This window comes from Atractosteus spatula, chromosome 12 (genome assembly GCF_055471065.1).
Source record: "Atractosteus spatula isolate fAtrSpa1 chromosome 12, fAtrSpa1.hap1, whole genome shotgun sequence".
NCBI lineage: Eukaryota > Metazoa > Chordata > Actinopteri > Semionotiformes > Lepisosteidae > Atractosteus > Atractosteus spatula.
Genome location: NC_142717.1, coordinates 29,166,392 through 29,188,772, shown reverse-complemented (window position 1 = coordinate 29,188,772; position 22,381 = coordinate 29,166,392). Strand labels below are relative to the sequence as shown.

General features: G+C 37.3%; 1 protein-coding gene across 2 annotated transcripts; it reads right to left on the bottom strand.

Annotated features, from left to right (window-relative positions):
- Nucleotides 1-434: 434 nt before the first annotated feature.
- Nucleotides 435-20,425, bottom strand: sall3b (spalt-like transcription factor 3b). 2 transcript variants are annotated; one of them, XM_088928989.1, is made up of 4 exons: nucleotides 20,344-20,425; nucleotides 6,262-9,249; nucleotides 5,703-6,046; nucleotides 435-1,831 (listed from the first exon to the last, which is right to left on the bottom strand). In XM_088928989.1, exons 1-4 carry the CDS (start codon nucleotides 20,423-20,425, stop codon nucleotides 1,400-1,402), a joined length of 3,846 nt encoding a protein of 1,281 aa, XP_088785115.1. In that variant the 3' UTR covers nucleotides 435-1,399. The 2 variants fall into 2 exon arrangements, with proteins under 2 accessions (XP_088785115.1, XP_088785116.1); XM_088928990.1 differs by lacking the exon at nucleotides 5,703-6,046 and having other exon boundaries at nucleotides 1,591-1,831.
- Between the last annotated feature and the right edge of the window lie 1,956 nt (nucleotides 20,426-22,381).

Sequence of the window (22,381 nt, the reverse complement as noted above, 5' to 3'; positions counted from 1 at the left end):
CGGGGTTAAAAAGCAGCAATGAGCAGAGGGTGATTTTTTAAAAAAAAATTTAATTAATCCATATAATAACCATTGTTTTTCTGTGCATTTCCGTCACAAGCAGCACCCACGTAATTGAAAAAAACATCCCTTTTTATGTCTAGAAATCAAAATCCAGCCTGCACAACACCCTTCTCCTAGACAGAAAGAGACAAATTTACAACAGATGTCAAACGTTGTTTGTAGAGGACAAAAAACGTCTTCTGATGAGGTGCGCGGTTGTCACGTTGTAACTGACAAGAAAGTCTGTTCTTGAAGGATCGACTGACTCGATGAAACTGAATTTTGTTACAAAAGCACAAACTATGAAGTGATTAAAATAATGTTTGATAGTTAAGGATAAACACAAATTGCAGACAAACCTTTTCTATTAAAAAGTGCAGACGAAACAGTTGGACTTTTATGTTAAACTCTATATTTAATAAAAATACGCATACATTATACGCTTCTTTAAGATTTGTCTGTAATTTTTTTATTCTTCTTTAAGACAACAGTTGAACTCCAAAAAGGTTGTCTAGGAATAGCACAACTTTCAAAATAGCAGCTAAAGGTATTTGAACTTCTAGTACATGTACCATAAATGGCACACAATTCTCATGCTAGACTTCCAAATAAAACTTAACAATGATTTTGTTTTGTTAAGCTAAAATGACATTGGTTTTGTCTTTATTGAAAAGAAAATCTATTTGTAGTCTGCAGTTTAGAAAAAGGATCAATAAAACCGTTGGGGTTATTAAATATAACTTCATTTACCCGCATTTCTTTCAATTTTATAAATACTAAAGACACTGGACATTTATATAAGACAATATTGGGGCACCTAAATGTAAAGATTAAAATATGTCAAACATTGTTCAAGTTTCTACTTCATGTGAAGAAAAAAATATTAGACAAGCACTAAAACAATGCAGTTTAATCTTACAAACTCAAGGCCCTTTGTTGTAGAGCACACAGTCACTGCAAAGTCACTAGATCATGGCTAGTCTCTTCAAATGCACACAAAGAACAAACTGGTGCATGTCTGTGTAACAGAATATATCTGAGAGTTTCTCCTCTCCATTGTGAAAATCTTTTAAGCATTTTAAATTTTTGTCCCCCTCGAAAAGTGTCAAACATACTGGTAGAAACCAAAGTTAAGTACCATGCAAATTTTGCAAGACAACTGAATCTCAAACAAGAAACAAAGTTTTCTTGGTGTGAGCGACATAGCAAGGAAACAAAAGCAAGGTAAGGTCGACCAGTTTTCTAACAAATACCAAACACTATAGTTCCCCCAAAAAAGGAATCTGTACATAATATAGTACATAAAGGTAAAGTTCGAACTGATCACTCAGTTCCTTTTGCATTCAAGGCAAGTCTTTCAATTGATACCAATCTCTTTGTTATCTTCAATAAACCTAGAAAAGGGGCGATTCGCTCCAACATCCATGCTTGTCTTCTCCAGACCAGTCATGGGGGGGCTGCTGCCAGCATGGGCCCTGTCCATTCCACCTGACAAGTTGTTTAACGACGGAATACCACTTCCTCCCAAACTGACTGGTAGCTGGGGGATCCCTCCATTTTGTATGACCGAGATTTCATTGTTCTTCATGGCAAGCCCGTTAGTGATAGCTGCGGCGTACTGGTTCCAGAAACTGGGGTCGACGTTCATGGCCCGGGCAGCCAGATCCTTCTGAAACATCTCTGTGAACTTCATGGCATCGCCCCCAAGCAAGGCCATGGGGTTCTCCACCGACAGCCTGCGCCCCCGTCTGGCTGGAGCGTTGTTCCACATGTGGGTCCCCATGTGAACCTGGGACAGGAAAAAGAGAAGAACGGTGTTTATTGGACAGAAGATCAGGACGAGATCAAATTCTAATCTCTCTCTTCTGCTCTCCTGAAGGCATAAAGGCTCACTGGGCTGCACCCATTCCTCTACCCCCAACTGGTCTGCTGCGCAATTTTCTTCCTTGTTAGTGAGGGGGTATGGTTAGAAATTAGCACTATTATTTCCTCCTGGCATGTTAACACCAAAGTATTAAGGATACAATTGTTTTAGATTCGCCGGTTTGTTTTGTTATTATTAGAATTTGATCAAACAAGTGAAGAGAAGGATAATAACACAGCTGGACAATTACCTCACTTATTGAAATTAACCTGAACAAATTTTGACACACACATGGCAGGAAGAAAATTGCCTACTCCTAAAAGGACATTAACTCCTCTGTATCAAAAAATGCACATTCAAGTTCCACAATTTCCAAAGGAAAAAACAACAGTAGTGTTTTTAGCTTTCAGATGGCCTCATCTTTATTTTCCTGAGAATCAAGACTGCAGTTTATTTAGTCCTCCTTATGGAGAGGGCTCTCATACTAGAGGTTCCTGATAAACATGTAATATTTATGTTTTAACTCTATATATGGGAGGAGTTAATTGAAATGTATTCATACTAAGTACTACTGAGAAACTGTTTGTGCCTTACTGGTTTGGCAGCTTGATCTTATTCACCACTAAAAATAAATTCCTTACTTGACATTTTAATATAATTCTTGTCATATAAAATTATCAGTAGACATTTTGGTATCACAAGTGCAGATTTTTAGATTTCTGAAGCAAAATAATTTCCAGGGCCTCAATTGTACCACATTTGTACTGACATTTTAAAAAATAAAATAAAATAAAATGATAAACAGCTTAAAATATATTTTTTATGTTAATAGAAAAATAATGTGTTTTACAATCATTAAACTAACATGATAGAATTTTGCTCCATTTTGTTGTGTAATGGAAAAAGGTAATGATAAAGATACATGTAAAATACAAAATAAATTGGAGGACATAAATATATATTTTTTAATAAACCAATTATAAGAGTGTATTGTTTTAATATAGAGCATCATAATTCAGGTAATAACACTGCCTGAACCTTAAAAAAATGAATACCCAATATTAATTATGTTTTATTTTGTACTTAAATATATCATCTGAAGATTCAACATCTTCGTGCACAAACGCAGCACTTAAACATTTTGTTTTTCATAAGAAACATTATGAGTGGTTGTGTTAGCAAAACGTTAGCATATAAAATATATTTATAAACAGTAATAACAAAGTAATCCCAATAGATTTGCACAAGTGTTCAAGTATAATAGATTAAATAGATAAGTGTAGATTATTTTAACTCTCACTCAAAGGCATCTACATGAGATTATTTTTCTTATTGGCTATTTAACCTTAACTCTTTAAAAATTTGAAATCACCATCGATTTCACTGACACACCATTAAAAACATAAACAGATGTGTTTTAAGGTCCTGTACCAGTCTGAACCAATTTGTAAAAATGATTCAAATTTGAAATATGAAATATTTACCATTATAAAGTTAATATATTCTGACACTTCCAATACATATGATTACTGTGATTATTTTGACAATGAAATGGCTTGAAAGTCTTAATCTCTTGTTATATCTATCTTTTCAAAGACAAAGAAAAACTTTTTTGATATTGTGTGTTTCACACACATTGTAGTTATCCTCAAAACTGAGAACAGCAAAACACTGCCAGGTAAATTCTTACACAGGTCTGTTGTTACCACTGAAAGTACATTTTAAAAGAATAAACAGTTACTGGTATGATATATGCTCTTAAAGGAAGTATACAGTTTAACATGGTCACAGAATTGTTTTTGCTTTATGTGAATTAGCCATTCTACAGTATTTATAATTTGGACGTTTTTTCCTTTGATTTTCTTCTAAAAATCTTTGCCTCCCCCCACTCCAAAAAAAAATGAAAATACCATGTATCTTTATGGAAATTCAGTAAATTAAATGTAGTAAAAATTAAAAGCTATAATTTATCAGATTATGCAAAATAAACCAGTTACTAGCATTAACAAAAAACACACAGACGTATTTACAGTTTAAGAGCTTTTAGCAAAACTAATGTGATATACCTAAACCCAGAAAACTACATTTACAGCTGCTTTTCACAATCTTAGATTTTACAAAAGAGATTCATTTGCAGAATTTGCTGAGAAGTAATTCGAATATCCTATCCTTCCATAGCAACCAAAGAAATGCAGACGAGACAAAATTGAAGGAACTGATTCTTGGCAAAATTCACTCCAGCTGTAATCCCATCTCTTCAATAGCACCATTTTAAAGTCTCACCTTGATAAGTAAAAATATGGCATCGTCTACAATATTGAACATCCCAAGAATTGCATTTACTTTACATCAGACTAAACAGTGCAGCAATGACAACTACACTTCACAAAACAAGAAACAAGTACCTTAATATGAATATAATTTATAATATGAAGGACTGTAACATTTATGTATATAGGTTAGAATTTTACAAGAAGCACAAAATCTAGATGAAATTCAGCAGATGGTGAAAATCCTTAATTATTTTGTATATACCTATATAAGCACAATGGATCAGTTTATTCAAGCACAATGGATTTCTGTTCAATGTCTTGAAAAGCCTCAAATATCTGTATTTCATATTTCAGGTTATGCAGAACATTGAGCTTTCACAGGTAAATATCCTTAGATTAACATAGAACATTTTTCTCTTTTTTCGTTCACTTATATACACTTTATATAACATTTTACATGACGTTTGTAAATTGTATGCATGTAGCTATTTTATTTAATCTAAAGGATTTGGTAATTCTGTAGTAATTCTTGTTAGTAATATTTCACCTCTTGTAACAGTGGTCTGTTAGTACAATTTACTTGAAATTCACTAGGAAGTACACCCAAGAATTAAATTAATACATTGATTTATTATGGAGTTTTTAGCGAAACTTTAGTTTAACCTGCTTGGCTGAGGGCTAACCTCCTGGCCATAAGATGAGGAGTCTAGGACCCCCATGCAGAGTGAGGAGTGACCAAGGGGCAGCTGCAGAAGTGGAGATGGGGTGGAGGTGAGATGCAAAAAGACGTATGTGAGGGAGAGAAGGGCATGACGTACAGTATTCATAGTTTTTGAAGAGGAAATGATGTAAGGAGTGATTTCAAATTATAGATAGCCAAGTCTAATTGAACTTGCCTGTTGTCATCCTTCCCGAACTTTCGTTACAAACTCCATTAAATCTAAATAAGAATCTGTTTCTGAACCCAACTTGTGTTCACTAGTTTCCTTAACAGTAAAACCAGTCTCAAAATTCAGTCATAATATTGTAGAAAAACAATAGTGTAAAAGATCAGAATGCTTCCACTCTGAATTGAATCATAACAGTATACCCAAGAAAACCTGTGCTAAGGTTACTTGTTGGTGTGTTTTCATTTAAATATAATATTTTTTTCTCAGTTACATTTGACCTGAAAACTTTAATTCTACAGTTAATTATATTGTAAAATTACACTTCTTATATATCTTCAATACTATACCAGTCTTAAAGCTGCAAGTTAAAAACACAACAATGCCATTTTAATTTGGAGGTTGTGCTTGGCTAGAAAAGGGTATATTATAAATTTGCTTTTATTAGAAAATGCTCCTGTCACCACATAAAGAACTTCTCTCCCAGTTTAGGAACGTTTAAGAATTCGCCTTTCATTCATAGGCACACAGGCAGTAAATTCCAGACTACAACGCCTCTTTAAAAAAAATACACATTGATCCAGTTCTAATTTATGACCACGAGATTATTAAGTCTTTGAAAGAACAGCTTCATACCTTGAGATTTCCTTTAGTGGTAAAAGCTCTACCACAGATTGTGCAACCAAAGGGTTTTTCACCCGTGTGGGTGCGCTCATGGATCTGCAGGGCGCTGGCTGAGGAGAAGTTCTTCCCGCAGGAGTGGCAGTTGTGCTGCTTGGGGGTCCGGCGTGGGGGAGGCGGTGCCAGCATGGGGTTGATCCCAGGACTCATCGCCGTCTGAGGCGCTGCAGGGACCTGGATACCAACCGGAAGGTGCGGGCCCTCACTTATGGAGATCGGCTTGCTGTGCCCGTTCACTTCAATTTTGATCATGCTGGGCGCTGTGCTGGTAACCAGGCTAGGGGTACTTTGGCTTGGACCTAGAGTAGAGTTGGTTCAAATATCTCAGAAGGTAGTTCTTTCAATTTTTGTGTCAGTAAGTGTTGCTTTAAATTACCCACAGTGCAACACCCCTGGTTGCAGACCGTGCAAACAGCAGGGCGCTCTTTAGTATGGCTGCGGTAGTGAATCTCCAATGCACTCTTACAGGTAAAAGATTTGCCACAGATATTACAAACAATGCTTTTAAACTTACCGCGTTCTCTGCTCAGGAACAGCATGCTAAATGGAGTCTCCTCTTTGATGATGGGCCTGCAAGGTTGGGTGGCAGTCAGATCCAATGCCCCTCCATTCTCAGGTGCGGGTGATGGAGTATCTGATTTTTCCGACTTCACCGTTGCTACTACCTCATGCAGCTCTTCTGGATTGTTGATGCCTGGGGACTTGGAGCGATGGCTTTCTGTGTTGCTGTGAGCAGGGGACAGGGCTTGCATGGAGTTGGATGATTCAGACATTGCTGGGCTCCCTGCACTCTGGCTCTCGAGGTCCCCTATAGCTGACGAAGAGTCATTAGTCAGGTGATCGCTCTCTGTGCACCCATTCTCGACTGGCTTCAGTCCAAAGGAATGGTGCATGCTTAAGGAGGAGTCAATCATTTTCATTTGGTTTTCCAGTGCGGCGATGCTGGAAATCACAGATGGAGGTGAGTTAGGGGACAAGCCAGAGTAAGAGATCAATGGTTTGGAAGGGTCAATCTCTCCTTCCTTGAGCTCTCCTTCTTCTTCCAAGGAGTTTTCATCCATAAGATCATCATCATAGCTGCTCATGGCATCAATGCTCTTTTCGTCAAACGAGAGGTCAGTGTCCATGCTGTCCTGGAAGCCCTCGGGCAAAGGTGTGTTTGGGATCTGCCCCCCCATGTGCATACGGATGTGCTGCTGCAGGACAACAGCGTTGGTGAATTTCTTCTGGCAGATGGGACACGAGTGCTGCACCCGAAGAGGAGGCTTGGCTCTGTGGACTCCAAAGTGTGTCTTCAGGTTGCCTTTTGTGGTGAATGCCCTGCCACAGATCTTGCATTTAAAGGGCCTCTCTCCTGTGTGTATACGGTAGTGCATCTTCAGAGCACTCTGACAGCTGAGCACTCGGTGACAAATGACACACTGGTTGGGGTCCGTCATTTTTTTGTCAATATTCTCCACCAGTTGCTGCAGCTTAGAAGTCTCTGAAGTTTGCATAGAGTCTAGCAGGCCGCCAAATGGAAACTTTGCTTTGAACTGATCTGAAATCATTGGAAGTAAGGGGTTGGAGAAGGTGGAGGTGGGTGTGCCAGGCTCCATGACCAGTGCTGTGGTAGCAGCGGTTGTAGTAGTGATGGAAGCTGAAGAGATGGATTGACTCACAGTGGTGGAGCTGTCACCTGGTCTTATAGAACAGTTTGGGGGCAGGTGAATCCCCTCTGGTTTCAAGACAGGTGGTGCGTCACTGCCAATGTTGGGCTGCGGAGACTCTGAAGACACTGGAACACTGGCTTCGCTATTATTAAGATTGGGAGATAAAGATGCACATTCACTGGAAGCAGGAGAGGGCCTTTGTGGTGACCTGCTTAAGGGAGTAATACTTGGAGAATCACTGTAAGTGCCCATACTAGGGAGTGTAGGGGGAAGCTGGAGCCCAACAGAAGTGGACACTGTTGGTAACACGGGCTTGCTGTCGAGCCACGTTGTCACTGGCTTTTCAGGAGGAAGAGACATCCCGTAAGGGATGCCCGAGCTTGTGGGTACATTATCGAGGTATTCTGGGACTGGATAAGGGTTCATTTGGATGTGAGGGTACTTTTCCTTATGCCTCTGGAAGTGAACCTTCAAATTTCCTTTTGTTGAAAAGCGGTTTCCACAGATGTTACATTTGAAGGGCCTTTCTCCAGTGTGAGAGCGTAGGTGAATCTGCAGAGCACTGTCACTCCCAAAGACCTTGGCGCAGAACCTGCACTTATGCTTAAAAAAAGGGTCTTCTGAGCTGGGCTTTGTGTCAAACACTGACACGTTGGGCGGCTTCCCCTTGCGGTGCTTCATTAGGGCAGAGAGCGGATCCAGGGCATTTGCGGTTGCTGCAATGCTTACGAGGGGGTTGGGAAAGATGACACTACTTGAAGAGCTTTGAGGTAGTAGTGGCAGGTTTGAAGACGGACTGAGGAGGCTTGCGTGTCCTACTGATGTAGACGCTGAAGTGTTTTGTGGCTGGGTGCAGCTGTTGCTCGTGTTAGCAATAGTGCAGTGAGGCATTAAAGATGACACCACATTGCAGCTTGATGTGGGAAGGCTGGACTCAGCTGGGACAGGAGCGGTGCTGGGTATTCCTGGATTGGCTGGCCCACAGACAGGCTGTGAAACGTGTTGCTGAGGTCCCTCCAATGTAGATGGCAGCGAGCTCGAGGCTTGTCCATTTACTGCGGAAGGTACCGCAGCTGGTAGCTGATGAACCTGCGGTGCAATGAATCCCTGGAGCTGGAGCTGGTTGGTGGCTGCACCCGAAGGTGGCACCTGGGAAGCTGCAGCTGGGTTCAGAGCTGGCTGCATGGGTTGTCGATTCATCATGGCCACCTGACTGCGGATCTGCTCGATCAGCTGCAGCTGGTGAATCTGCTGCTGCTGAAGGGCCATCAGCTGGTCCAGGATCATTGGGATAGCCATAGTGGTCATTCCAGGGCTGGTGCCAGTACGGGAGCTTTGCGAGAACTGTGCCACTGCTACCCTCGTGCTGTGTAAAGTCTCTAAAGTTACGTTAGTGTTTGGCATGTTATAGTTTGTCATGGAAGATTGATTGGGGATCTGAGGTAGAGAAACGGTGGGATCTGATGCAGCTGGCTCGGGTTCAACTGCTTTATCAGGAGATTGTTCTACCTCCATGGGCTCGTCCTCCTTCTCCGTGCCTGTCTTTGCTACCTCTGAGCTCTCATTGCCTTCTGTCGGCACGTTGCTCTCCTCAGCGTCCTCACTTTCAGCTGGGTCACTGGGGCAGCTGGGGGCTGGTGAAGGTTCGGTGGGGTATTCTTGGGTATCAGGTGCTGTTTCGTCCTCGTTCACGATAAGCACCAGAGGGTTCTTGGTGCAGTTCTTCTGGTGCTCCAGGAAGTCCGTCCACTTGAAAAATTCAGCGCAGCACTTTTCACAGACGTGAGTCTCTTCGCTGCCACTTCGGCTTTCATTCCCGCTGTCAGCATCATCCACTCCTTCTCCTGGAGCTACAGGAAAATCAAGAGGAATGTCATCAGACAATGAATGAAATCCACACACACAATGTCCCCTCTGATTTATACTCTGAAGTTGTTTTGGCACATCACTAAAATCAATATTTTTTTAACTCTGTACAAATTGCCCTATTTCAAGAATTCTCAGGACCTAGTTTGTGTATGCTATCATTCTCCCCATACCAAGCTAATAATTTTCTTTGCACAATCCATCAAATTATGAGGGCCTACCAATTGTGGATACTGCTTCTTAATGAAATTCCATAGAAGCTATTGATTTCCAATATTTTCATACAATTCACAGCTGCCTTGTCTGTTGGGTACAAATCAAGTCTTTGATGGACTCATTAGGATTCCCCTTCACTATCAACTTTCCTCATTTCCACTGGAATTTGAAATGCCTTTGCCAGTTCACTTAACATTGCTAAACTATATGTAACCCTATTTGTCTTAAACCAACGCTTGATTAGATAAACTGGCCATTGGTAACTTAATTCAGTTTGAGAACTTGACGGTATGATTGTCCTTCAGAAAATGCCTAGACAGGGTTTGCATCAGGTTTTCTGTTTATTGTGTTGGCCTCTATTTTAAAAAGAAGTGATCTAGCATCACTATTTATTTAAAGAAAGTTCTGTACAGAATAACAAATACAGTTATGTATTTGAATAATACAGAACTTACAAAAAATAAATTAATCTGTTTATAAATACAATTTGCATAATAAACCATTTTGTAAGGCATGCAAGATGTCAGTCTTTAGGTAGATCCTGTTTTTAACTTAAAATTCAGTATAAAAATAAAATGATTTTAATTTCTTCTTCCTCATCACTTAGGTTTTCTCTTTAAACCAGTAGCATTCAGTTACTTATTTTATACCTATTTTCTTCTTTTTTTCTTTCAAAAAGGACTCAACAAATTACATGCTAGTGCCATAGCAGAAAACCCACTAATTGGTTACACATGTTTAATTACTGTTGTAGGCAGTCACTTCCTCTGACTAGTGTTACCATCATGTGCCAAATAACAAGCATGTTTAATGAACAGAATTCTAATTCACACCTGATCAAATATGCAGCTGCAAAGGAATGAGACAACCAGCTACAGTAACGTTTACTTTTCATAAATTCTTATAAATATGAGGCAGGATGGAATGATTCAGTAATTATTCCACAGCTCATGCCTGCTACTTTGAACATGGCAAGCTACATCACTGCGTTATTTCAACTGTTATGTGATACCAAAGATGAGTGGCATCAACCCATTTAGTCACACCGACAAGAAAACTTCTGCTTAGGCAACTGAGGTCAATATAGATTTACAGGTTGAGAGAAAGATGTACATATAGATACAGGCAGACAGATAGCCTGGACAAATTAAAATGTATAATACATGGAAGGGATTGATATCTTGTCAACTTAATATCTTCAGTAAAAGAAAAAGTATACTTATATTCTACATACAGTACATATAACTACCAATATGAATGATAATACAGATTACAATCATAAGTGTATTGAGACAGAAATGTTGAGAAAGCTAGCTTCGATAGTGTTTCATGGTGTCATTAATGATTTTTTTTCTTTCTGGAATTCTGTAAACTACCAGTACCTTTACAGTCTTAGAAAATGTTTTGCTTGTGCTAAAACTGTTATGGGTAAAACTCTTCCCCTGTTCGCATCCTTTAAGAACTACTTCTTTTCATAATGATGAATGATGACATTTCACTTAAGCTATTTAGTAATATAAAAATGAAAAATATATATTTAGAAACATGTAGGGGTTAATTCCACACTGAAAAATGGGGGGAAAATCAACTGTGAAGCCTTTTCAGGTGCACATATATGTCTGTGAAAGACCTGCATAAACATATTTTAACAATATTTGAAAGAAAACAATGTAAAATATACAACGAATATAGAAAAAGGTAAGCATTGCATTCCCAATTAGAATATCTCATGAAAAAAAATAATCTATATGAAAATTAAAAATATGACAGTACAAATTAGGAATCTGCAACTTGAACAAAAAAAACAAACTGTTTTACAAAGAACAGCATTTTCTTTCCAGAGGCAATATTTGGAAGAAAATAAAATCTTCTTCTGTTTTTTTTCTTGGCCCACCAATGTCATCTCCTTACAGAGTTTCTGCACAGTGTGTGGGCTTTGTAATTCTTCTACATTAAAGATGGGGATAACAGCTCAAAGGAAAAGTTCGGCCTATTCTTGTTGCTCCATTGTCATTTGTAGATAAGGCTAGAAGACACATTTCATTGCTGTGGCTCAGTCTTCTTAAATGATTCATTAGTACTGGAATTCATCAGCCCTGTTGTAATTTCTCGCCAAAGGGTCATGTCTGCCACCAGGGTCCAGTTTCTTTAACACAATTAATAATCAGCAAAAGGATTTGGAAGAACCAAGCTAATTTCAGCCGCTTCCCTCTCAAACACCGTGGGCAAAATTCAGCCCTGTATCTAAAATTTTATTATTTTGCTGTGTAATATGAAAGTAAGTGGATTAAAGAGAGAAAGAAAACAGAATTGTATAAAAGAAGACATCAGCCTGGTAAAAACAAAACAATTGCTCAAATCCTAAACTTGTCTTGTGCTTTCACACTTTACATCCAATTATCCCAGAACAGATTGCTTTGCTTTCCTGCTGAATCCACAGCTTCACATGTAATTTATATTTCTAGAACATTCACAGCAAACAAAGCCAAACAGCGTATTGAAAATAGCACAACACCCGCGCATAAACACAATCTCCTTAAGTGATCAACAGACAGAACTGCAAATTTGCATAATTGAGGGTTGAAAGGTCAGGGAAAATTAGTAGGAATGGTTAGGGGTAGATTAATTATTAACGCACACATTTCTTTCCGGCATATTTTTTTTTCTTTGCGTGACTGTGTCAAAACAGCAGAAGTCATGCTGGGGTGCTTGAGTTTCTGTGCTGTCATTACACAACATAATAATCCTCCCCGCAAAATCCCTGATCTTCTGTCACCATATCTGTGGAATAAAATGACTTAAGACTTTCCAAAATTGTCTTTAAAAATTGTTTTAGAATAAATAAATTGTGAAAAATGTATTAATGTGGGTTATGTGGTTGTCTTAAAATACATAGCAGTGACACAATTTATATTTGTTGTGATTAAAAGTAATATATCTTTCATATATACTATTATAAACCACATATGTATCCTATCTAGAGGCTGTACTGTGAAATTACCTTTTACTGAGAAAATAGATAGGTTTTATTTGTAGGTTCCTTTGCATCTTTTCATGAGGTTCCCTAATTTAATGCAAGATCCACGAGATTCTATTATTTTCTGTGATTAGCCTTGTTAGCTTTTTTAATCTCTAAGTTAAGCAAAGCTAAAAATGAAAGTTGTGTTGATTGCAACATCTCATAAAATATTGCAATATTCTGGAAAAAAAATGCTGCTAGCAAACTGAAATGACAAAAGTTTGAAAATATTGTTTTTCATTTTGAAAGTGCAGATAACATCCATGCATTTTAAAACATGTCTCACTATTAATATAAATACAAATGATCACACAATCTTTTTATTATTATTTAAATTAATTTGTTATCTAATATTATAATTCCCCATGTTTAAAAACAAATTTTAATTTATAAGTCAAGTGGAATAACACACAGGTGTCTTATCAGCAACAAAAAAATGTTATTAAAAAATGTAATTTTATTATTACTGATCATCACTTTGTTCAGATTGTTCTCTTTTTAAAAATATATATTCATCCTTAGAAGGTTACCACCAAATCTCAGTTTCCTTTTACAAAAACTATGGTTTCACCAGTACTCTTTCTCCGGTTTAGATTTTAAAACATTTCACTGAAAGATAAAGAAAGGAAAATATTTTTTTTCAAAAGGGATTCACACAATATAGATCTTGCATTCCGATTATAAATGGCTTGGTCTATGGTGACGAAAATCCACAGACAAAAAGCTGTCAATAAAATAGTTCTTAATAAATTGAAAGAAAAAAAAGCGCTTTCTTTTAATGGGGTATTTTACTTTCTCAGGAGATTATAGAGGGAGTGAGGTACAAAGGTTGGGTTAACTGGAGCAGCAAGGGCACTTTTTACAAAGCGATTTGCAAGCCGAATTAGAGCATTTTTTTCTCATTATCAGTGTAATGTCGTTGTGTTATTTTCTACATCACCGTTTGTCATAAAAGGCTTGCCAAAAGCACATAAAAATAAAGACTATAGCAGTTTTATCCATATTGCCAAAGTATAGTGTTGTTTTTCCTTTCAATTATTACCTGTACTTATTGTTTAAACTAAAGAATAATGAACATACAGTTTCTTTCATTTTTTCTTTTGCAACCATTGCATAATGCAGCAATTCTTGAGCATTGTTAAGGATCTTCAGCGATTAATATAAATTATGAGAAAAGTATAATTCAAAAACCTGTGTTTTCTTTTTTTTAAACTAAATGGATTGTTATTATACATCTTCAGAACAAAATGAAGCAGCTTGTTGATGGGGTATTTAAACACAAATATAAAACTCATAAAATGTAAAGGAGTAACAAAAAACATTATCCACCATCTGTGAAAAAACAACGTTCACAAGTCTTATACAAGTCTAAAATATCAACATAACACACTGGACAGATAAAGTATCCTTGCAGAATTTCTGAATACAGATGAGCAAAACAATGTATTAAGAAGAACCCAAAAAACTCTGGTTTTCACATTAATTTAAAAATAAACAACTGGTTTAAAGTTCCGTGATTTGTCAAATTACAGACAGAAAAATACACAAAAATTATTTTTCCTTTAAATATAAACTTCCCTTGGTTTTTACATTTTAACCTTTGAAAATAATTTTTCTAGTGTGAAAAAACTTTTTTATAGATTCTTCTCAAATTCTCTTTGAACAAAAATAAAAATACTGTAGAAGAGAGAATTTCAAGACTTTGTAGTGCTCAACAGGATGAGCGCTTTGATGTCATAAATCCTCCTAATTTAAACACCACTGTTTTGTCTTATAAAATCACTGTCCTGTGGCATCACGTGCTTATGTGATTTCCTTGGTTACGTGCCCCAAGATAACAGACCAGAGGCTTTTCAGAAGTGCTATAAATTAGGCAAGGTGATTGGCAACACCCCCCTTCAAATTCATTCTTTTAAGTATTTGAGAAAAGCACTGAATCCTTTAAAAAAAAACAGAAGGAAAAAAATGAATCGACAGGGACCAAACCCAAGCTGTGAGACAGAAGGAGGCAAATAAGGGAGCCTGCTGAGTTTAACAATGTAGAGAAATTCTTGTTTGAATGACACTTTTTTTCCATTGCTTCCCTGTTTGCGAAGTCTGCCAGTTAAGAGGATGAACAGTGGAGGGCACTCTTGATATACTGACAATATCCTTGTCTCAGCACGCTTATTATGATGTATGTGGTGGTCCAGATCTCAGCGTTTGTTTCGTAGCTAACACCTGTGGTAGAGTCACCAAGAGAGCTCTATTTCACAGCCATGGCCTTTTTAATGGGTACAGTATAACTCTCTTTGGTCACACACAGTGCTGCCTTTGTGCTTGTATGCAGATGCCAAGCAGCTAAAACATTAACGATTTGTTTATGTATGCTTATGATACAGTATTCCATAATGAAACTTTTGTTTTGGGGCTTGCATTACATCATGTTGATTAGTGTTCTCAATTGGGCCTCGTATTTATGTGCGCTTTTAGGCTCTGGGTTGTAATTAAAAGAGCCATCTTTGTGAGCTGAGAGCCAACTCCTTCCAAGCATCTTTGGCACATCCAAGTGGGTGGTCCTAAGATCTCCACCAAATGGTGAAGCGTGATGAAAAAAAGCCAAATAAAACTGCACAAAGGAAGTAACAAGCAGCCATGTTGTCACTGCCCTTTCTAGAAGTTACCAAGTTGTGTTTTGTTTAGCAGAAAACCAAAAAAAGAAACTCTCTATGAAGCACTCCACTAAATTAAATTACCCATTATCATACCAGACCTGTCTCTGTTAAAACTATTAGGAACGCTTCTAGACTTTTAATTACTTTTTTAAAACAATACATGCTACTCAAAAGAACTGATGCAATTTATGCAGCTGAATATTGAAACTAGAGGAAAATGTTTCTACTGTTCATTTTTTGTTTAAACCCATGAGTCTTGATCCACTTCTGGAACTACCCATTCTCTTATCGTCCCAATTTAAAATAATGCAAGAAGGACTGCTCTGCCATAAAATGTATATTGGCGAAAGAAAAAGAAAGGTTTTCCCTAATGGCCACACTGTCTCGGGAGACCCACAGCCACCACAGTCAGTACACAAGTGCTTGCTCACAGCGATCTGGAGTTAACACTCAAAAATCAGTGTTAACACTTTACAGAACACTGGTAGGCTATGCTGCCAAGGTCAATGGCACAGATGTACTAATTGTATTATGAGCTTGACATCTAGCGTCCACCCCTGGCAGGGCATGGCAGGCAAAGGTTAAGTCAGCAGGCTCTATCAAAGCACTTCTAACTACCCACCCTGAGGGGGAGGCCATCAGAAGCTTGTTGGCACTCCATGCGATCCTACCTTTTCAGGGACATCACACAAAAGGACCCTAATGTGCTACATTTGACAACAATGCAGGCCTAATACAAAAGAGACACACAAAAAGGTCAAATCAACTCTAGGGTTTAAATAATGAATAAATCCTAATTAAACACTGGTTGAGAAGTGAAAAGAACAGCTGTAGGCTCCTGTTTAATTCTACCCGAGAAAAAGAGCTCTTTACACTTTTTTTAAAAAAAAACCCAACAACCCATAACTTCACCTTTCAGCCTGTACAGAAAAGGGTTTGTTGTTATTTTTTGGTTTGTTGTCATTTTTCTTGGAGACAAAATGGTGTCCGGACTAGGTGTTGTATAACATTTAAAGTAGGCTTTACACAGCATGCACAGCGCTGAGGGGAACAGAGATTTTGGGAGTGATTGTGTACAGAAAAGATTTGCACAATCTGAATAGATTTGACACAATGAAACAAATGCTCCAGGTTCGCTGGAGAAATTCTGCGGTGTGATACAATTAGCTGCATAGACACCCGTTATCCATTTTCTGCTTGTGAAACAGAAACACAAAAATTTTTGGAATTTAGCTACAATTATGAAAGAGTTAAAAATGTTATTTTATAACTACAGATTTAAAGCATATATGGCAAACTACTATTTTGATATATATTCCACGTCTTTCCTATTTTTAAATGCTGTTTTTCTTACCAACTGAATTTCATTACATTTTTTAAGAACAATATCTGTTACAAATGATGGTTGGGCAACAATTTTAAATACTATGAGAAGAACGCTCATTGTTCTGAAGATCTCTGTTTTTGAATTCACAATGACTTCTAATGATTCTTCATTACGAGAAAGTGACTGAAAAATAAATGTGGCAAGGTCCCACAGACCATGTTTTAAAGGGGTGAAAAAGAAAGTGATCAGTCCAGCCACCCGAGTTCCTGATGCCAGCTTTCTCAGCCCTTCTCAAAAACAGAAGACTAAATTGAAGTCCTTCAGCAAAGTAAAGTACTGTTGTGCTCCAGCAGCAAATAAAACAGAACAAGAGACTGCAATACTTACAACCTGCGCCAACCTCAAGCCCACAATTCAACTACCTAACATGTGAGTTTAAGTCTCCAGGAATCAGATACTGCATGAAAGGTGCTGAAGTTTTTAAAATGGAATCTGTGGTGAACTGTTTGACATTCCCAGCAGATGAACTGCTAACACAAGCCTTGTCGGTGTGAAAAAAAATCTTCTATTTCTGGATAGTCTGCAATTTTTTCCCTGAGTTTGGGAGGCCTCCAGGTCTAATAGAGTTAACAACCCCATGCTCTTTTTAAGAGTTTGTTCTTGGATGGAGAGTGCTCTCTCTGTATTTCAACAATGGTGTTCCCTTATGAACAACGGTACATTACTTTAAATAAAAAAATGCACTCAATTAAATTATAAGAGTATTGGAAGACTATCTTTGAAATCACGTTTAATTCCATAATATAAAATAAACAGGTTCTTTTCAGGTAAACAAATCATACACACATTTTATATCAGTAGTTATTTGTTATGCATAAGGGAATCACATTACTTTACCGCGGGTCTTAATCAAGAAAGAATAAAGCTAAATCTATTTTACATAAGGCAAGATCCAAATTTCAGAATTCATGTTTTAAAACAAATGGCCTGAATTGTTTGTAATAACCTGTGTAACAATATATTTGGTGAAACAATCTAAAAGTTGAACACCTGCACTGTTATCAAGCACATGAGTAGAATACAAGCATTGTTTAGCATATACATGACCTGAAAACCCCTTTCTGCAATGGCAAAGGGACAAAATGATTTCTCTTTCGGTGGAATTGCTTCAGTCCAACACACAAGAACCCACAAGTAATCATAGATGAAGTGAAACCCTTGTCAATATATATACAGTTTGCTGGGCTTGATGCACTATGGAATGTTACAACACAGTTTCAAACTCTTCTGTATGTTAGAAGTGTAAAATAGTGTTGGATAACTTCAGAAAGGCAGAAAATGAAACTGCAGTGATTTGTTAGGCATACCAAAACAGCACTTAATGTCATCAATAAGAAATGCTGACCATAGTATTCCTCTCTGTAGACTACTATGTAAAATAGAATGGTGTTGAGCTGAACTATGTCAGCACATTACAATGTAAACTGCAGGAAATCCAATCTAAGGATGATCTACCACTTTTCCATGACCTGAGACAACATTACATGCAGGGAAAGGCTTTACAATTTGCTTTGAAGCATTAAATACATCTGTCTCTGGCATATTTGAGCCTATTTATTTAATAGCTTAGGGAAACAAACAGGTTTGCAAGCAATGCTTTAAATACATTCACTTAAATGATTGTTGTTATCTCTCCAAAGACGAAATACACCATTCTTAAAATGGAAATAAAAATAAAAGGGCAATAACTAGGACATTTACATTCTTATTCTATTTTTCATAGTTTATGTTTTTGGTTGTAATAAATATCTGGAAAGTAATTCTCTTGCACTACTGTTACAAAACAAGTGGAAAATGTAACTGTGCATTTAACCAAAAATACAACTAATTTAGTTTTTTGCATTTTTGCAAAACATTTCTTTGATATGAAACACTTTGATACAAAATTCTTATATATATATGTATCTTAGCGTGTGCTGCGTTCAATTACAATTGTTTGAAATCACATTTAATTACTTTGTAATACAACATGCAATTTCCGTTACAATTGTATACGACCTTAACCTTTCAGCTCTTAAAAGCTCAGCGTAAGTACAAACGGCACAGACATGAAAATAGGATCATTTTAACAAAATGTATATTAAGCGGAAGAAATGCGTTTTATAAATTAAAATTATTCCATAAAATAAAAGTTCTTCAGTGCAGATTTCTTTGTTTCGTTTTTAATTTTTATGTTGTGTTTATGCATGCAAGGGTTGTTGTAGTGTGTTTGTGTGTGGGTATATTATTCACATAGTTTCATAATAACGTTTTCAAAATTCCAAACTGTGATGCGGTGTAGTTCTTTAAGTGAAAGATCGTTCTTTCATTCTGAAAATAATACTTTACCAACTCATCTCACAGTAATTGAGAGGCGATACAAAACAAACCAAGTGTGAGAAATTCTACGTGATGAAGTAAACAAAAAACATTTCCATCACAAAGAGACTTTGCACTTAATCTACCCCAGTATATGCAAGCATTTTACCCACAGTCTCAATTCAAATCAGATGGGAAGACGCAAAAGATTAGAAAAGTTTTCTGTTGTCTTCCGTTCTCCTTACAACTGTGCGTTGCTTTAAATTAGGTTAATATTTTGTGCTTTGTTTTTAGAACACATTAGAAGATTAACGACGAAATTTTCCCCTTCCCGGTTTATTTTCCAAAATGCGTTTTTACACAGCTAATATTAAAGCACGAAGGTTATTGACAAAGGTTGCTGTCCAGAATGCATTCGTAATTTGTCATTTATTTTATGGCATTCTGCTTTACCTAACTGAAACAGCAATAAATCCCACTGATAAAGTGTTAATACTATTATTATTAATATTGATAATTAATATTTGCATTAGTGAAAAAACACATTTTAAGGTCCTGAATTTGGAATTTTTCTTTGGCAAATTATAAAAGTGTTTTCTTTCATGTAAACTAATAATATATAACCACCATATTACAATAGGGGACACACTCCAGAGCTTTATTTAGCATTTTCTTCTGAATCAACTGTACGACTTCCTCTCAAGCAAAACTGATAACGCAAAGTACACATGCCTATATAATCGTTAAACATCTTTATAATACCCGTGCCCTATGTATTGCTACCCAAATTGCCGCACTTATCTGTTTAAACTATTTTATCTTCGGGTGTACATTATCCATTAAACTAGTCAAAACAGCATCAGTCAAGTAGAGTATAGGCTATACTGACAACTTTAAAAAAGCAACAATCCGCAAGTAAAAAATATGCCTTTTCAAAGGTAATAATAAGGTCATTCGCTATAATAATACCAGAAAAAAGGAAAAAAAGGGAAATCAGAATGAACAATAACTGCTTTAGGTGGCATCTAGAACAACTGTAAGGTAGGAAACTAAGTATATGTTTCATGAACATTGAATTAGTCCTTGTTCTCCAACTACCGTGTGTATCTGTATATATACTTACGAACGCGTATATGTCTGTTTATATAAAAACATAATGTCAAAAAGTGGAGAATAATGTACAACCTAACTGCCGTGAAAACATAAGACATTACAAAACGTGTTTTTAAAATTAATAAAAAAAAACTTTTACCTCTTCAACCCACCAAATCCTTCCAAAACTACCAGGTCAAATTAGATCACTGCTTCTCTCAGTACGAAGTCCATATCTAATCAGTAAAATTACAACGGATGTCAAAGGCTACGTTTGCATACAGTGATCTTGATCTGAAAAAAGTGGCTGCACGTTTTGAGAAATTGTGCAACTTCTGCTGACCTGTTTATTCACAAAAAAATCTCCCACCCCCCTCTTTTCCGCCTTACTACAACACCTAAACAGACTTACCATTTTCAGAAACTACCTCAGCTAGTGTTGGCTCTTCGTCCGATTTGAGATGCTGTGGCTTCGCTTGCTTGCGGCGCGACATGCTGTTGGTAAGCTGCGAGTTGTTTCTGCTTTTGCAGATACATCAGCAGCGAGCAAATAAAAAAAAATGTTCACAAATAGTCGAGTTGCAAAATTACGGAAATTAGCTGGTGTTGCTGTTGTGTGGATTGCGCATGTCGGTATATAATTATGATAGTGAATAATGCATTGCGATTAATGGTGGTGTGAGTGGGGGATTGGCTGAGGTCCAGCGGACACACACAGGATATGGAAATGAGGGATGGACTCAGCAATTAGCTGCTTCACTCTCAAACTATCTGTCTCTGCTTCACTGTCCACCTCCTCCAACAACACTGCAAATAGCGCCGCTTATTACACCCTGCAGTTAGGGTCTTCACTTGAGGAAGGTCAGGTTCTTTCCTTCTTTCCGCGGGGCTACGTCTTCTAAGTTGTGAAAATTCATTTCTGCTTGGGTTGGCTTTCTTACATCCCATGCTTCAACCATTTTCATTTTAGATTCTCCCTTTGGCTTCTGAATATTTTACAGAAGACGAACGTAACGCTCGTTCACGTTTTCCATCCCCTCTTTTGTTTTTCTTCTTTTTAACTTGTTTTTTTTCCGTACATGTTACATGTTTGCCTTCTTTTTCAAGTGCTTCCCAAAATCCCCTTGTTTTTTTTCTTCCTCGCAGCTTTAAATCTTAATTGACTCGCGTACGTGGTACTGTATGTTTCTTTTACAGAATTTCATTAAAGAAACTCCTGTCCGATGGATTTCAGTTCCTTCTGACCACCGAGAGACAGGCAGAAAAGAAAAAAAAGTTTTGAAGACGGTTGCAGATACTTTTTCTTCTTTTTGTGTTTCTAGACAGCAGCTGGGAGCTCTTGTTTAAATGTTTGCTTTCAGGTGCGCTTTCTGTTTCCTCAAGTCCGTCGGTCAAAAATAAACTCCTAAGGGGTTCTTACTTTTAGTTTGTTCGAACAGTGTCGGAGCTTTTGAAATTTGTTTTTAGTACTGAAAACGGCATGCAAATGTGTGATGCGACGATCCTTCCGTTTCTTCTCTTTAAAAAAGTAAATGAAAAGAGAGAAAGTAACACCCTTAGGTTACAAGCGGTGCGGGTCAGGTTCTCTCCCCCTCTTCCCACTGCTATACCGTCGGCTGCGCGATAACCTCGAGTCGCTGTCCAAATTCTCTGGTCCTTTCGTTCGGATTGAGACGTTATTTAGGTTAACGTGTAATTTTTTCAGTTGTTCGGATTCCCTGCGCGCAGGAGACGGTCATAAAAGTTTGACGAGGGTTTGTGATGGATCTTTACAAGATGACCGCTCAGTAAAAAAGAGGTCTGACGTTACCGTTGTTACCCATGTCTATTGCTCCCAGCGTGGAGACAGCCGAGTGTTGCGTGTGAGAACGAGTCTTGAGCTGCAAGTTTTAGATCAGCCTCTACATTGCGTCGTGCCACCGCTAGGATGTACCACAGTTACAATTTGAGCGATTCCACGTCCCCTATCCGGACCATGAGAGTCTATAATGATACATCTTCACCATTTCAAACATGTTTTATATCATACCGCAGTTTTTTTCCAAGAGGTTTTAATATCATTTTAAAGCCTGTTAAAAAACAAATGTCGCCATTTATTTATATTGCCAAACCTGATTGTGCACTGTCAAATTCTATTCCGTATTTGATTTTTTTAATTAACGATTTGATGTGATATAAATTATTATTCATTAAGCTTGTTCCCCTAAAAGTGTGACAATATAAAATCAAATCAACTTGAAAATGTGAGCTACATTTAATATTGCAAATATAGCGAATCTATACAAAGTTTATATACATTGCATATACAGTACGTGTTTTATTTCTTTTGAAAACAAAATTTGTTAAAACGAAATACACCATGCTGCATTTCAATACCAACGGTTCGCAAAAGTTACTAAACATGTAGCAATATTTTATACATACGAAATAAATCTCTCTTCGTATACTTT